At 34.4% G+C, this 17,881-nt stretch overlaps 1 protein-coding gene across 2 annotated transcripts in view; it reads left to right on the top strand.

Annotated features, from left to right (window-relative positions):
- LOC106871451 (tryptophan 5-hydroxylase 1) overlaps positions 1 to 17,881 on the top strand; it is a 270,677-nt gene that overhangs the window by 206,516 nt on the left and 46,280 nt on the right. For both annotated transcript variants that reach the window (XM_089358348.1, XM_089358349.1), the window contains 4 exons: positions 1,335 to 1,521; positions 9,821 to 9,909; positions 12,849 to 12,916; positions 13,231 to 13,281. In XM_089358348.1, coding sequence (XP_089214474.1) covers positions 1,335 to 1,521; positions 9,821 to 9,909; positions 12,849 to 12,916; positions 13,231 to 13,281 — 395 coding nt within the window. The remainder of the gene's footprint in view (positions 1 to 1,334; positions 1,522 to 9,820; positions 9,910 to 12,848; positions 12,917 to 13,230; positions 13,282 to 17,881) is intronic.

Genomic DNA, 17,881 nt, shown 5'->3' with positions numbered 1-17,881 from the left:
TGAGCTTGGTATTTATTATATCGGTTTCTTTTGCCAAACCGTTAAGTTACTGGAACGTAAACACAGCAGCACCGGTTGTCAAGCGGCGGTGGGGACAAACACAAAAACAAACACAGACAATGCGATCATTACAAATTGTTCATTGAGTCAGGAAAGAAACTTTCCTGATTTTGTCATTATGTTTCACGTTTTAACAACTGGAGAAGAAACTGAATATATACAAATTTGAAACCATATAAGGGAGAGTTGCTGATTTATGCAACTCATAAATAAATTAATTAATATTAGTTGTGTTTTCATTATAAATGGATGTTTTATTTAAAGCACCCTACACGTATTTTTTAGAAGACTAGAATAATCGAGTGTCGTAACTGCGTTGAATGGCTAATTTCTGAAGTTTGTGGTGGGTAGAAAAACAAGATATAAATGTGAAAATTAGAGAGGACTTCTATACTTTGTCATTGTAAATAACTTCTAAAACGTCAAATTGAGATATTGAACAGTCAGTGCAGTTAATACACAAGAATATTCTATCCCACTAGTATATGGGGTTTGATATCGAATTGAACACTTACAGCAGAAATATTAATATCACTTGAATTATGAATTGATCGACATAATTACTATAATAGCAGCATCATTTACTGAGGAGTATTTTCATAATTTCAACAGTATTGTGGTATCGCTCTTAGGAAGGAGTTAATCCTGTTTCTGTTGGTTCCGGGTTCAGTCCCACTGCGTGGCACCTTGGGCAAGTGTCTTCTGCTATAGCCTCGGACCGACCAAAGCCTTGTGAGTGGATTTGGTAGACGGAAACTGAAAGAAGTCTGTCGTATATATGTATATATATATATGTGTGTGTGTGTGTGTGTGTGTGTGTCCCAACATCGCTTGACAACCGATAGAACGAGTACTAGGCTTACAAAGAATAAGTCCTGGGGTCGATTTGCTGGACTAAAGGCGGTGCTCCAGCATAGCCGCAGTCAAATGACTGAAACAAGTAAAAGAGTAATAATCTACGTCAGGTTTCAATTAATATACAGAAAATATCGCAGAGGTAGTCTACGTATAAACTGAATGGGAGGAATAGTGAAGCATAAACAAGGCTCACACTATAGGCAATGAGTTTCACATATATTTACTACGTTGTATAAATAAACATCGATATCATTTCCAGTTTTAAAAACAATTACGATTTCATTCGACTATAAAATTTAACTTGCAAGTTAAAGAACGCAGTAACTGAACTTATCAAAGCCTGGATTGTTTTGGCATTTATTTAATTTGTTGTCTTTTTCTTTCCTTCTTTTATTTTTTTTTTTTGTTTTGAATAGTCAACGAAACTTCAAGTGATGCACATAGAAACAAGAGTTTCTAAGCAAGCAGGCTCAAAGTTTGACGTGTTCATCCAATGTGTGGGCAAAAAAGTTAACATCAACCAGTGTATAGAACTGCTCGACAAGAACTCAAAAGTCCATAGTACAACCATCTTGGATGAATCAGCAAAAGAAAAAGTCAGAGGTAAGATCTTACTTATTCATTTAGTTTCCTTCTCAATTTTTTTTGTGGGGATCGCGGTTCAATATAGAAAAAAAATATTTCATTCTGATCCATGTCGTACAAATGACAATGTAGCAACGATAACAACAAGAATGATTTTTTAAAAACATAATATAAACATTCTCCGAACCATTGAAATATTTGAAATATAGATCCTGTTGATCAATTCGGTTTACGTGAAGCAATCAACAATAACTTCACTGACATCGTTGGCTATAGGGGATTTCTAAACACATTTTGTTTCTATATCACTAAGTCACGGTTACTAAGCAACTGTACTACTTACACTGATCGTTCACATATTTACAGAAATACGGCAAAACATGTTCAGCTCCAGTGAGTTGTCAATACGCTTTTCTGCACATCAGCATCAATTTTCAATTTTGATTTATTCTGCTTTTTTTTTATTGCATATTACTTTGTATGCAGATTAACGACAGACGCACAGTTTCTATTATATGTTACTCTACCTATGCATGGATGTGTGTGTGTGTGTGTGTGTGTGTGTGTGTGTGTGTGTGTGTGTGTGTGTGCGTGTGTGCGTGCGTGTGTGTGTTTGTGTGTTTGTGTGTTTGTGTGTGTACACACACATACATGCATACATTCATACATACATGCATGTCTATTATATAAACATCATACATAAATCTATTGCAGATTATATATATGTTCATGTGTTTGTGTATGTATATATATATATATATATATATATATATATATATATATATATATATATATATATATATATATATATATATATATATATATATATATATATATATATATACATACATTATGTGTGCATCAGTGTATGTGCATGTGTGCCTGTGTGTCTGAGTATGCGTGTGTATGTCTGCTTGTGTGTATATATATGTGCGTGTGTGTATATATGTGTTTGTGTGTGCATTATGTCTACGGACATATGAGAGTTGTTGTACGCGAGAAGAAACACCACAACATAATTTTCTGTAAATAAACTAAGCCACAGATGTGGAAAGAGGCTTCTTAAAATACTTTGGAGGTGGCGAAGCTGTGTAATTACATTCATACAAGCAGGTATTCACACAAGCTGGATACTAATATTCTTCAATGAAAATGAAACGAGGGCGATCATAGGAAGACCATGTATGTTTGTGTCTATATGCACGTCGGTGTTTGAGCGTTTATATTCGCATAAGCTTATGAATATGTGGGCGAGTGTGTGTATTTGTGTTGCCCGAAATCTTTCTGAGATTATTTGAGGTAATATGCAGCTCACTTATCTTTATTTGTCTTTATTTCTCCTCCTTTATACACACAATTTCCCATTTCGTCACCATTTATACTTCAAGGGATTTTCTGTTTAGTTTCGCAGAACAGACGTATGAGCATATGAAAGACTGTGTTAATGTTTCACTGTAACGTAACAGCTTTTTTTTTCAGGATTTCTCGGTAAACAAGAATATTTTGCATGAATGAATCACTTATATTTTTAGTTCTCAATTTATATTTATTGAGCAAATGTTACGTAGGGTTCTCGAAATATTTCAGTGCAGCATTTCCTTCACGATGTTTTGATATGTCATTGATTGAGCGACGCTGGATATTTTAAGGAATTTGCATTTTGTTGCCATTGAACATTCTGCAATATTATTTAATGCAGTCTTTATAGGTGTATATATATATATATATACACAGATTGTCATCGACTTACGACCACAATTGCTTCTGACTGACTGTTCGTAAGTCGATTTGGTCATAAGGCGACCTAGAGGCCTATATAGCTTTGTTTTATATTTTTACATTGTTAAGGTACGTTCTCAGGAGGTAAAAGTCACACACAGCATTGTGTATTATACTACAACAGTGTTATTTGTACATAGAAAAGTACCAGAGAATGCAAATACAAGAAATACACAATGTAGTGTAAGAAATAGTTGCAAAACGTACGTAAAAATTTATTGTAGACTGGTGTTTGGCTGTGGATCGTCGATGTCGTTTGTTTGCTGACGTCATTCGTAGACAGGTTAATTTCTAAGAAATTAAACCCATTAGATTTCAACTGTGCTATTTATTATTGCTGCCGGAAACTGGTGCGCCAATCGTCGTAAGGTCGATCGGTCGTAAGTAGGATAGGTCATAAGTCGACGACGACCTGTATATATATATATATATATATATATATATATATATATATATATATATATAACCTGTTACACTTGGATAGATAGATAGATAGATCGATAGATAGATAGATAGATAGATAGATAGATAGATAGATAGATAGATAGATAGATAGATGCAGAGGGAGAGACAGAGACAGAGAGAGGGAGAGATGTCAACTTTATTGTTTAACGCTTGTATAACTTAACTAACAGATAACAATTTTCAACAAGCCCTCGTATATATTCCTCGAATGGTAAGAATTTGAAGCATACATGCTGTCTCTAGTATGCGCAACGTTGAGAAAATGAGAAATATATAGTTCGTATATTCTGTAGAGACAAGAGGCTTCCTGAATATCTTAGGATTTGCTGCAAGTTTCATGCAAAATGCGTTTTTCCAGAACATCTGGTCTGTGAATAGGAAATAGTGATTTTTTCCGTAGTGTATAATAGGTTATACGCTTGTTTATACGCTTGTTTCATTTTCATATTTTCATTATATTTTCATCAATTGTTAGCTTCGTTTCATTATCTTCTTTATTGACATCCTATCAGTTCTTATCTTAGCGTATTTCAATCCTTCATTATTTTATTACCTTTATTTATCATCTTAAATATACATTAATATGGAGAGCTTATAACAATAATGTCACATACTTTTGCCTAGAAATTATACATCTAAACTAGCCTATGGGCCTTCCTTGAGCAAAGAAAAGATAAAGAAACACGTAGGTTGTTGTTGTATAGGAGGAAGAATATATAGTGTGGCGGGGGACAAACGGAAATTTAAGACACACCAGAAATGCCAGAGTGTTGATCAAACAAAATAGTGATGCTGTGATGAGAAAGGAATTCCCTGATATAAAATGCGGAAGACGATTGGAGTCCATGGGTAGGCAGGTTTGCTCGAAGATTAACGTGTCAGAAACGGTTCGCCAGTGTAAATTCGAATATTCCATGGAAATATGAAAATTTAAGATGTAATGTTTCAATAAACATTGATGTCGTTTTTATTCAGTTCACATAATTGTTTAATTCATTCAAAACTGTCATTTATAAAATAGAATTTTCATTACAATTTTAAAACACAAGTATTTTAATAAAATGTAAATCAAACTATTGCCTTCTAAATTATTATTGTAATGATGCTAATGTAAATATATTTATGTACATGATCAAAACTCTAAACAAGCATCTAAACTGACAGAAAAATCTTTAAGATTCCAATTTTAACATATTTAAAAATAATTTTTTTGTTCATTTTTAGCAACATTTTTGCTGAAAAGGCACACCACATGTACCACCAGCCACGTTCCGGGTAAAAAAGAGAGACATATTAATTTTATCAAATATTGTGTAAAAGAGAGGCATTTTTCTCCGGCTTAGAGTCGAACAGAAAGATAGGAAGAAATCTGTTTGGGTTCTGTATGTTCATGTTCGAAAGCTGATAATAGTCAGGAAAACAAAGAATGGAACTAGATTTTACCAAAGATGTTGAACAAAAGAATAGGGCTTATCTTATTTGAAAGCAGTATGACAATTGATTCTCGTAAATTTCCAAGTACGAATGCCAAGAACAACGGAAAGAAACTTACAAAAAAATGTAGCCTAAGGTTCCGATTCCAAGCTAAGAATCCAGGAAACCAACCATTTCATATACACACCCGCACACACATAAAACATCAACATCATGTAACGTTCACTTTCCATGCTGACAAGGGTTGGACGGCTTGACAGTAACTGGAAAGGTCAGGGGCCGTGCCAGATTCCATAGTCTGTTTTGGTTTGGTCTGTACGGCTGGATGCCCTCCCGAACATCAACCACACTGCAAATTATACTAGGCGCTTTTTTCGTGGCACTATCACCAGTGCTTTTTATGCGGCGTCATCACCAGTGCATTTTACGTGGCACCAGCACCTTTTACATGGTAAAATTCTATAACGAGTGGAAGTGTAAGTACAATTAATGATGTTATCAACATTCGCAATACACTTCAAAATTACAATGGTAATAGATTAATTACTGCAGTGAGGAGTAACACTATTACTAAATCAACCTAGTAATATAAATATATATATATATATATATATATATATATATATATATATATATACAATAGTTGTAGTTTTATAACAGAAACGTGCAGTTCCCTCGAAACATAGGCCAATCCGTTTGTTGTATTCTCTCAATGTGACAGTTATTTTTAAACAAATGCTTTCTATTCATCCACATTTTCAAACCAATGAGCATTTAAGGATCACCAGATATGAAATACGTGACCACTCGCTTGAGATAAGCACTGTAATATTTATCACTCAAAACCGGCCGAGTTTGGAAAGTAGGTTTGTAGATATATCAATTTATTTAGTATTTAGATAGCTAATGTTCTTTGTCAAGATGTCAGCGTCATGTAATTTCTGTTATTCTCCATTATGAATTGCAAGCCCCGTTATGTAATATAGGTATATGTGTGTGTGCGCGCGTGTGTGTGTATGTGAAAACAGGGAAAGAGTGAGAGAAAGGGAGAAAGGGAGAAAGGGGTGGCTCAGATACGCATCACACACACACACACACACACACACACACACACATATATATATATATATATATATATATATATATATATATATATATATATATATATATATATATATATATATATATATAATGTGCATATATAAAGAGAAGGGGAGATGAAAAGATAGATAATGAGCGCCGGCGGGCGTAGGTGTATGTGTGTGTGTGTCTTACATGTCTGTGCGTGTTTTTGTTTCTGTTTATGTAGGCAACGATATGAATAAATCCATACTGTTCATTCGCGCATGTAACCTTGAGGTGGCTAGTCACCTTCTGTCGATATCTACTTGAATGTACGGTATAGATTTAATTTTCTAGTTACTTACACACACATGTAACTATTCCATACATTTCCTCCACAAGCGCGTATTGACCATATAAATGTTTACAATGTATAAACACGTAAACCATAAGACATTAAGTCAGCATATATATATATATATATATATATATATATATATATATATATATATATGTATGTATATGTATATGTATGTGTGTGTGCGCATGTATGCGCACCTCTTCATTTCATTAGCGTGTATGTACATATATATATACATACATACACGCTTTTGAAATGAAGAGTTGTTTGTTAACGCTTTAAGACTAAGTAAACGGAAACGGTCAGCAGAAAACCGTGACATCTTCCGGTAGATTTACGTAGATAAAAGAGAACGTAAATAAAGATTAAGCCTTTACTATAGTAGTAGACTCTTAATGACGAGTTTTGTTGTTGCAGTTTCGGCCTGGCAGAAACATACTACTCATCTGCTCCACTTTCTTCAATTACTTACTAAATTTTATTAATTACATAGAAGATTATTAGTGATTAGGGTTATATCAATTAGAAATATACCCAGTAAACTGGATCTAATCCGAAATTGAACCTCTGTCACGAACTTGACTTACAAACAGTTTATTTTCTATAGTAATCACACGGATATTCGATTATATTTGTCACCGAAAAAAGAAAGAGTGTGATGTTCATATGCTACCTGAAAGCTATCATTGATATAAAATCAGGTCGTATACTGTGCGCTCTTCTTTTTATTACTAATGTTGTTGTTATGTTACTGATGATGAGAAAAAAAAATTGAGGAAAAAGTAGAAAAATAAAAACAGGAGGAAGAGAAAATGCGAAGAGATGGAGGTTACTACCGCTGCAATTGGGAATAATCCCACTTCAAAGAAGATTCTTGTTTTTCTTTTTTTATAGATCTGTAATAACTGTCATTATTAATAGACCACTTATAGTGTAGAAATCATAGAGGAAGGAAATGAAATAAAACCAACGTCGGTAATAATATGTTATTAAGTGAACGTGTATCGAATGTTCGTAAATTTTTGCGCCGTAATATTGCTTGCGTTCTGTTTCTGTTTTTGTTGTCAAAGATAAGATCACCATTATTGATTAGAATGAGTAAAGAACTTTCGCATAGTGGCTAGATTACAATAATTCGGTAGATGTTAATACTGTTTTTTACCAACCAGAAAGGAAAAAAAACAGTGCGTGAGACATAAAATGAAAGGAAAAAAATAATAGTTCTGTATAAAATGCTTGGAACAATTATGTCTCAAAGACCCTTTTGTGAGGCGTCATTTCGATGATGCTAATATGGTACAATATAGACGTAATTTGTGTTTATTGATGCTAATTCATGTTGAAGAAATTGTTTAGAATAAAATTCTAAAGAATTCTGTGAAATTCTTCAGAGCAACTATACTTCAAATCCTTGAGAAATTTTCCAAATATTATTATATGAAATTCTAGTTGCTAGGCATTACGCGATTTTAATTCTGGTTCGATTTTACATTGTTGGAAATTCACTTTACTTGCGCCGCTAACGTTTTTGGAAATTCATAAAGTCCACAGTTTCCTGCCTCTTCGAACATATATTGACTTTGTCTCGTAAAATGTAAATAATATAGTGTATGTGTAAAGAAAATCTCCGACACTAGAAAATATGTCTTCTGGAAATTGAATGCTCTGAGTATGATCTACTTCACTGGGCATTTATTTATTATCTATGTTCAGTAACTTTTCTAAGAGGTGGACGCATGTAGCCCCTTTCAATATTTTCAAGGACTCTGATACTGATGAAATGGAAGATTGTTGACTTCGTATGAAAGATTTAAAGATTTAAGGATTTAAATCCGCTTACAACACCCAATGGAGTGATGGCGATGTTACAATGAGAGACGAATTAAGTCTACTGTCCAAGCGCATGAACAGTTCCTTTGAAAGACTCCCACACAGTTTCCGTTTAATAAGTTTACCTTACAATGCTTTGATCGACCCGAAACCACGTCGTTGTGAAACTATTATCGATACATCATAACCGTTAGATGTAGACATTAATGACATCGAGAGTTCAAATTAAATGTAAAGTTGTTTGGATTGCACTTGTCTGATGTTGAAACCCAGAATCAAATCTGACTTCTAGGTGGATTGTGGTATCCTGTTCAGAAATATGATGAAATGCCAGCAGAGAATCTGGATGCATGGTTCATCAGTAAACAATTCAACTACTTAACTAATTTGACTTTCTTACCTCTAACTGGAATCATTATCAAAGCAACTCATAACTATTATCGGAGAGGCAAATCTGCCAACTTACAATCACTGAGTTTAAATCATTTAACTGATTATTTACTCTTTGCTACATTCTTCTGTAAACAGACGTTCAACAATGTTTGAAATTGACGTTCATCTCTTGGATCAGGAGTTTTCTGTTTCCTCACACCATAATAGCATGTACTGATGACGTTACCTCAATCTTTTACCTCAATCAACGGTCGTTCCCACTCAATTGACGTCATAATCATTTTCGCCACTCTTTTCCCCCAAATGGCATCCGCATGCAGTTTAGACATCTCCTACCAAATCAGCACTCACTACATGAACTGAGACTTCAAAATAACTCCCTTTAATGCAATCATGTTAATCTTATCTCGTTAAACAGCACTAAAGTACAATTACTATTCAAATGAATAAAGCATTATTGTATCCACTACGCATGGACTGAAAGTAACTTGATTGTTCAAAGTTGTAATTAACACTAAGCCCTCACCATCACTTATGATCTCACCTGGAGAATGCAGATACACAACACAACCAAAAATTGAATCATATTTCTCTTCAAAACTTTCTTCTTCAAAACCACAAAATTCTTCACACACACTCTCCTCCAATCACTTACTCTCTACACTTCTCAGGTATATATTCATATGCATAAAATAAAATATATAATGCATAATATACATATATACACAGATCTATGCATACATACATATATTCATATTATATTAAATTTATATATATTATGTATATATACATGTAATTATATAACTTTATATATATATGCGTGTGTTATTTTTCCCGAAAGATAAACCGCATTTTCTGAGCTACGTGTATTGGATAATCTGAATGTGTGTGTGTGTGTGTGTGTGTGTGTGTGTGTGTGTGTGTGTGTATGTGTGTGTGTGTGTTATAAATGATATATTGTTATATATTAATATATATATATTTTTCTTCCAGAAATATACTATCCAAAACATATCTCTGATCTGGACAGCTGTACCCATCTTCTCACGAAGTTTGAACCGGAACTTGACAGTGACCACCCAGTAGGTTACTTCTTTCATTACGCACATTTGTTGCTTTCCTGATATTATATATATATAGAGAGAGAGAGAGAGAGACAGAAACAAGCAGTAACAAGGAAAATGCCACTTGTATTTGTACACTATGCAAATATTCTTTTAAAAAAATATTTCTTTTAATTTTTCCAAAATCTAAACGTTTTCTATACTTACAGTTGAAGAAGTCTCAATGACTGAAACCGGTGCTGAAATGTTTTTTATAAAATTATTTTAGCATTTTCTATATATATATATATATATATATATATATATATATATATATATATATATATATATATGTGTGTGTGTGTGTGTGTGTGTGTGTATGTATATATATGTATATATATATGTATATATATTTATATATATATATATATATATATATATATATATATATATATATATATATATATATATATATATATATATATATATATATATATATATATATATATATATATATATATATATATATATATATTACAGACCTGTAATCAAAATATTATTTCCAAATGAGAATAGATTATTAGTAAATTTGGACAACAAGCTTAAATATATCATCTTATGTACCTTAATTGTCTAAATTATTTATTGCACTGACATTATTTTTATATCGTCAATGCCCGCAATTACTTACCTCTTGCTCCTCACAACTGTTTACTTGTACTGAATTTCCTGGAAGTTCGCTCGACTAAAATAAAATATATTCCTATACACAGTTTCATTATCATATATTAATATTCATTTATTGATACTTTCGTGTATATCAATGATTTATGCTAATTACAAAATATCTTGTGAGGTACCTTTCTTTGTGGGCTACTAGAATAGTAAGCCTACAAAGAAATTCGGCATAATCACGCATTCAAATGACAGTTATGTAAAGATCTATGAGAATATATACAGAACAAATATGCCATGTAATTGGAATGATAGGCTTAAAACATCAACCGGTTGTTTGGTGAACTTATTGGTGCTCATTCGAGCCAGAACCACATCCACCTATTTCTTGTCTGCCCTATCTCTGTGCAAGTATAGTATACATGGGGGTGTGTGTATGTGTGTGTGTGTGTGTGTGTGTGTGTGTGTGTGTGTGTGTGTGTTTAATGTTAATTATGACAAAGGGAATGCAGAAAACAGTATACATGGGTGTGTGTGTATGTGTGTGTGTGTGTGTGTGTGTGTGTGTGTGTGTTTAATGTTAATTATGACAAAGGGAATGCAGAAAACAAGGTGTAAGTATTTGACACTCAATGAGAGCTTACGAAACCACAAATGTCTTTGACATTTCTAACACAATCTTTTTTTCTTCTTTTGTTGATCGTAAGATAAAAAGAAAAGTGTATTCCTACCTGCCTACCTGCGTACATACATATATTCATACATGCATGCATACATACATATGTAAATAAATACATACATACATGCATACACATACTCTCTCTCACACACATAGCTGTTGTAATCTTTAATGTCGGATTATTATAACGCCCACTCCGGTATAGCAATATAGTTAGTATGACCATTAAAGACCACGACTAACTATTACCATCTACTTCGTACTCTCTATATATATACTGACCTACGTCACCGTACTTATAGTAACTAGCACATACCACTCGTCATGCTGAATAAGTGTACCTTTATTACTATTGCTTTAAATAAATATGTGTGTATGTGTATGCATATTTATGTACACAAGCATGAATATATATATATATATATATATATATATATATATATATATATATATATATATATATATATATATATATATATATGTACATATATATGTGCGTGTAGGGAGAGAGAATGAGACAAACAGACAAATAGACGGACAGACAAGCAGACAGACAGATGCACAGATAGACAGACAGATAGATAGATAGATAGATAGATAGATAGATAGATAGATAGATAGATAGATAGATAGATAGATAGATATAACTGTATAAGTAGCTATGTAGATAGATTGGTAGACATCCCGCTTTCTTGAGGATTAGCTCCTGGTGGAGATGAAGGGGCACCACTGTCTTGGTTAGTCTGAATCTAGGCGGAGACAAGTCCTTTCCACATCTAATAACAGGTGACTTCTTCGACAAAGAATGAGAGGAATCTTCCACAAGATTCAACTGGTGCCCCTTTTATCGAATGCGAGAGAATGGAAAGCAAAGTTCATTGCAAAAGTATTTGAACTTAGGAGGGGAAGTTAGCAGGAACGAATTTCACAAATCATTCTAACAGACGATCTAGCGATTCTCCTAAGTCACTGTCTAACATATATACATGCGTACATGCATATTTTAGTACATTTACGTAAACATAGATACACATGCATACATACATACATACATACATGCACACATGCATACATATATGCTTGCTTCTCAACCACATGGTTCCGGGATCAGTCCCACTGCGTAGCACCATATATGTCATCTATTTCCTCAAAGCCTTGTGAATGTATTTGATAGAAGGAAGCTGAAAGAAGCCCGTCATATATATATATATATATATATATATATATATATATATATATACACAATCATGTGTGTGTGTATGTGTATGCGTGTGTGTGCGTGTGTGTGTGTATGTGCGTGCGACTGTGTGATTTTGTCTGTTTTTCTGTGTTTATCCGGCGCCCCCAATTTCAATCGGTGTTGGTTTTTCACATCCCCGTAACTTAGCGGATGGGTAAAACAGACTGATAGAATTAGTACTAGGCTTTAAAAACATAGTACGAGGGGCGATTCATTCGACTAAAATTCGTCAAGGCGAAACAACTAAAAGATGAGACAGACAGACAGACAGACAGACAGATAGATAGATAGATAGATAGATAGATAGATAGATAGATAGATAGATAGATAGATAATCTCATCTATAACATCTAAAACAATCTACAAAACTAATATTTTTTTCAGGGTTTCACTGACAAAGAATACAGAAGAAGAAGGAAGATCATCGCAGACATGGCATTCTCATACAGGCAGTAAGAGAAACATTCGCTTCTTTACATATCTCTTTGTGTGTGTGTGTGTGTGTGTGTATGCGCGTCTGCCTGCGTCTGTGTATGTGTACGTGTGCCTGCGTCTGTGTATGTGTGCGTCTGTGTGTGTGTGTGTGTGTGTGTGTGCGTGTGCCTGCGTCTGTGTATGTGTACGTGTGCCTGCGTCTGTGTGTGTGGGTGTGCGTTTCTCTGTGTGTGTGTGTATGTGTGTGTGTGTGCGTGTGCGCGCGTGTGCGGGTGTGTGCGGGTGTGGCTAATAATCATGATATGTCTAATTTTCATTTTCTAATTTGTAGTAACATGAGTATTCCCAGAATTGACTATACGGAAGATGAGATAAAGACTTGGTAAGTATTCCCAACATTGATAATTATTGTTTTCTTGTTTTAGGATCTTATTTACTTGTATAATTTCTGAAATGTTGATAGACTTTACTCTCTTGCAATTTTCTCATTTCCTTTGTTGTTGTAGTTGTTGTAGTCGTTGTTATCCTTGCCCTTGTTCTTGTTCAGCTGAGGTCGATTGTCACAAGAATTCGCTTGAACGATTCCATGGGTTCCAGCCGTAATGCATGCATTTTAATGACAGTATATCAAGATTTATAAGGCGGCGAGCTGGCAGAAACGTTAGCACGCCGAGTGAAATGCCTAGCGGTATTTCGTCTGCCACTGCGTTCTGAGTTCAAATTCCGCTGAGGTCGACTTTGCCTTTCATCCTTTCGGGGTCGATAGATTAAGTACCAGTTACGCACTGGGTTCGATATAATCGACTTAATCCGTTTGTCTGTCCTTGTTTGTCCCCTCTGTGTGTAGCCCCTTGTGGGCAGTAAAGAAATAGGTATTTCGTCGGTCTTTACGTTCTGAGTTCCCGAAATTCTTGGGAAGAGGACCAGTCGATTAGATCGACTCCAGTACGCTACTGGTACTTAATTTATCGACCCCGAAATGATGAGAGGCAAAGTCGACCTCGGCGGAATTTGAACTCAGAACGTAATGGCAGACGAAATACTGCTAAGCATTTCGCCCAGCGTGCTAACGATTCTGTCAGCTCGCCGCCCTGTATACGTGCAAACATTAAAAAGAAAATAGAAGCCATAATATAAAGAAACACCAGACATTAAGATCTCAAAGTTTTGCATAAACGACAGTGCAGAAAGGGAGACCTTATAATCATAATATCTAACATACAGTAGTGCGATATTACATAACTATGATGTATATTCAAACTACATGCAAAACATAATTAAACAAAACAAAATTAAATGAGATTAAGAAAACCAATTTTGCAGAAAAGTTATATACACTTAATACGTCCTCTTATTTCCAATGTGGTAAAGATTTGAGAAATCTAGTTAAAATTACATCACAAGGCATGGTCGTGTTTAATGATGCTGAGCTAATAGATAATTTGTTTGATTAGCGCGTTTTTATGAGATGAAGAGGAATTTAATCCAATGCATCGTTCTTAATATAAGACTAGTAATCATCGTATCACTCCTCGGGAATGAAAAGCGAAGTCAGTTACGTAGGATCTGGAATCATACGCTGAGATAGATAGATAGATAGATAGATAGATAGATAGATAGATAGATAGATAGATAGATAGATATATGTGTGCGTGTGTGTGTATAAATATACACACACACACACACACACACATATATATATGTATACATATATATACATATACGTATATATATATATATGTGTGTGTGTGTGTGTGTGTGTGTATGTATATGTATATATATATATATATATATATATATATGTATATATATATATATATATATATATATATATATATATGTATATATATATATATATATATGTATATATATATATATATGTGTGTGTGTGTGTGTGTGTGTGTGTGTGTGTGTGTGAGTGTGTATACGTGTGTATGTATACACACATATACACGCATGCGCACAGAAACGGAACTAAATACTAGAAATCATCGAGCCTGGCAAAATGCTTTAGTTATTCTTACTACAATTAATACTGTGATTGCAGCTTTAGACAATGTGTTATAAAGCGTTAGTATAAAAGCATTAGTATAAAAGCATTAGTATAAAAGCATTAGTATAAAAGCATTAGTATACATAACTTGAAAGCACTCGGAGAACGCAGAGCTCCGCGAAGCGACTCATTTCCACCCGTATACCCGCATGCTGAAAATCGCCCAATTTCCCAAATCAACGCCGGCAAAAACAGAACTTCATTGGCGGGGGTAAAAAAAAAAAGAAACAAAGTCATATGATTTAAGAAAAAAAAACCCTTTAAAACAGGAATCATCTGAAGCAGTTCACGACCACCAACATCATCATCAGCATTGTCATTGCTTCCACTTCAACCACATACACCGCCATCAATGTTATCATGGCGGTTACTTTGACAGTCACTTTCACCACAACAACCAGTATAACCACTGCAATACCACCATCACACAACTAACACTATCATCATCACCACTATTACCACCATCACCTCAGCATCACACATCACACCGCTCCTGTCGCCATTATAACCACCGATATTATTTTATCCTCCTCCCATACTTATCTTGACCATCGTCATCATCAACAATGTCTCTAAACAGCAACGCCACCATAGGTTACGTAGAAACGATGTGTTTTCAAGGGAGATAATCATAGAACATAACGTAATACTTCATGTAAAGTAAATAGAACAAATGAAAAATCCTTCAAGAATCCATGAAAATTCCCGGATCACTACCAAAATTTCTTCATCTCTTCCTTGTGTCATTACCAACTTTCCCTGCAAGTTTGATCAAATACCGTTCACAACTCTTTGAATTATTTTGCACACAGACGGACAGGCGGACAAACCAACGGCAATGAAAACATAACCTTCTTCCTTGGCGGAGGTAATAAGAAATTATAGAGGTTAGTGTGCAAAATAAGGGACAGTAACGTTTATAATGTTTAGTATAGAAAAGAGTACGAGCCTGCGACAGAAATGGCTATTGTACATATTAGAGATTACGGCAAACGCAGCTGCGGGTTGTCATAAAGTTAGAAAGTGTTTATCTGGACAATTAGTAGTATTTTAAAGAGTGGCAAACGTATGAATGAATATGTTGATAAAGTTAGTGTGAAGAATGTACATTTATTATTGTTGCTTTTCTTTAGATTTTTATTCTAAATTTTCCCGATCTCTCTCATACCTGGTTGGTGTGTTTTTTCTTCTCTGTTCTTTCTTTCCTATTTTGTTTGTTTCTTTTTTGTTTCTTTTTGTTTCTTTTTCTTATTGTAGTAAATACTCCTCTCTGAATCATCTTCAACCTGGTTTTGCAATTCGTTTCTGACTTCCGATTAAATGGTTTCATTGTTGTCTTTTTATCCCTTATTTTCTCCCCTGGTCTCATTCTTGTTTATCCTCACACACGCGCGCAGACAAACATATCACTCTCTCTCTCTCTCATCCTCTGTCTCCATCTCTCTTCCTCCCTTTATTTAACCTCCTCCGTCTACCACCCTTTCTTTTCCTCTCTCTCTTCCTCTCTACCCCTCTCTCTTCCCTTCTCTCCTTCTCTCTTCTCCTCTCTATTTCTCTCTCCCTACCCCCTCTCTCTCATTCCTCTTGAATGCTGAGACAAGTTAATAAACTAATTGAAAATACTAAGGGGAAACGTATCAAATTTCGTCTTCATGAGACTCGTCTGTCGAAATAGTCCATGAGAGAAACACCATTCTTTGTTGTGACAAATGTAATGCACATGACTAGTGCAGGGGTGGGGAAACCCCCGCCCGCGGGCGTAATTGCACTCGCAGCATCATATACTCGTATGTACAAAATGTAGTAAACTTTTCAATTATAAAATTTATACAATATTCATATGTCTGTTTGCGACATAGGTCACCTTTCCACTACGACTTAAAACGGTTAGACTCGAACAGAAATCGTCCAGTAATTGCCATTTGATTGGAAATTTTGTTATCACTATAAAACACATATCGCTAGGTTTGTACCACCCCTTGGGATCCAACTACGCTCTAGCTGAAAAATATAGAGCACCTCATAAGTAATATAAACATCCTAAATTCAGTGGCGGCATTGATGAAGATGTTACGCGTTTATTTAATGTGTTAGACTTATCTTTATTAATGTATATCGAATTATATACATAGATATATACAAGATTTACACAGATATGAGTTAGAGCTTATGACCAGCCCGCAGACCTTTTTCTTTGAAAGTTTTTTCCCGTTGCACTAAAACAAGTTTCCCTACCCTAGGATTAGTGCTACTGACTTCGGTTGGCGAAAATATGAAACTCATAGAGTTTTAAAAAATAATGGGTTTTCAAAAGCAGCATGTAAAAAGGGCAACTAAAGATTTGGGAGGCCAGTATATGTGTCTACCTAAAAAGTGACATCTCAATAACCTTAAGGATATTGTAAATCGGTTGCAAGACATCGAACCGGGAAATCCAATACCAGTTTCAATTCTCAATGACCACAAAATCTCTCAGACTTCCCACTTCATATGACAAAGTATAATTATTATACTTCCGCCAGTTTAAACTCCTTCAGTTTCTATCTGATCCACGAATTGTTTAAACTTAGTTCTTATTTCCTCTTAGCGTAATTTTCGTTTTACTTTATTTAGAGACTGACCACACAGGAAAAGAAGCTAGAACAAGATGTCCGTCGAATATATTCACTCATTTTTTAAGCCATGTTGTTTTTTTCTTTGTTATCCTCTTAATCTAAGTGATTGCAAAAACGGAGGGAGCATAGATTTTTTTTTTGTTTTGTTTTTTTTTTACTTCTCTCCTGTATTAATCCAGTTTTCATTAGTATGTAGCAAAATGTCGGCAGATTATGTTAAATTGGTAAATCGGATTGCAGCTTCTTTCAATGTTTGCTCTTAACATAATGAAACTTTCTCTTTGACATTAAATATAACAAAAGCAACAACAACG

The sequence above is a fragment of the Octopus bimaculoides genome, chromosome 10 (assembly GCF_046866305.1).
Source record: "Octopus bimaculoides isolate indiv1 chromosome 10, ASM4686630v1, whole genome shotgun sequence".
In the NCBI taxonomy this organism is placed as follows: domain Eukaryota; kingdom Metazoa; phylum Mollusca; class Cephalopoda; order Octopoda; family Octopodidae; genus Octopus; species Octopus bimaculoides.
The sequence above is the reverse complement of the archived record's forward strand: the minus strand, read 5'-3'. Positions and strand labels throughout refer to the sequence as shown.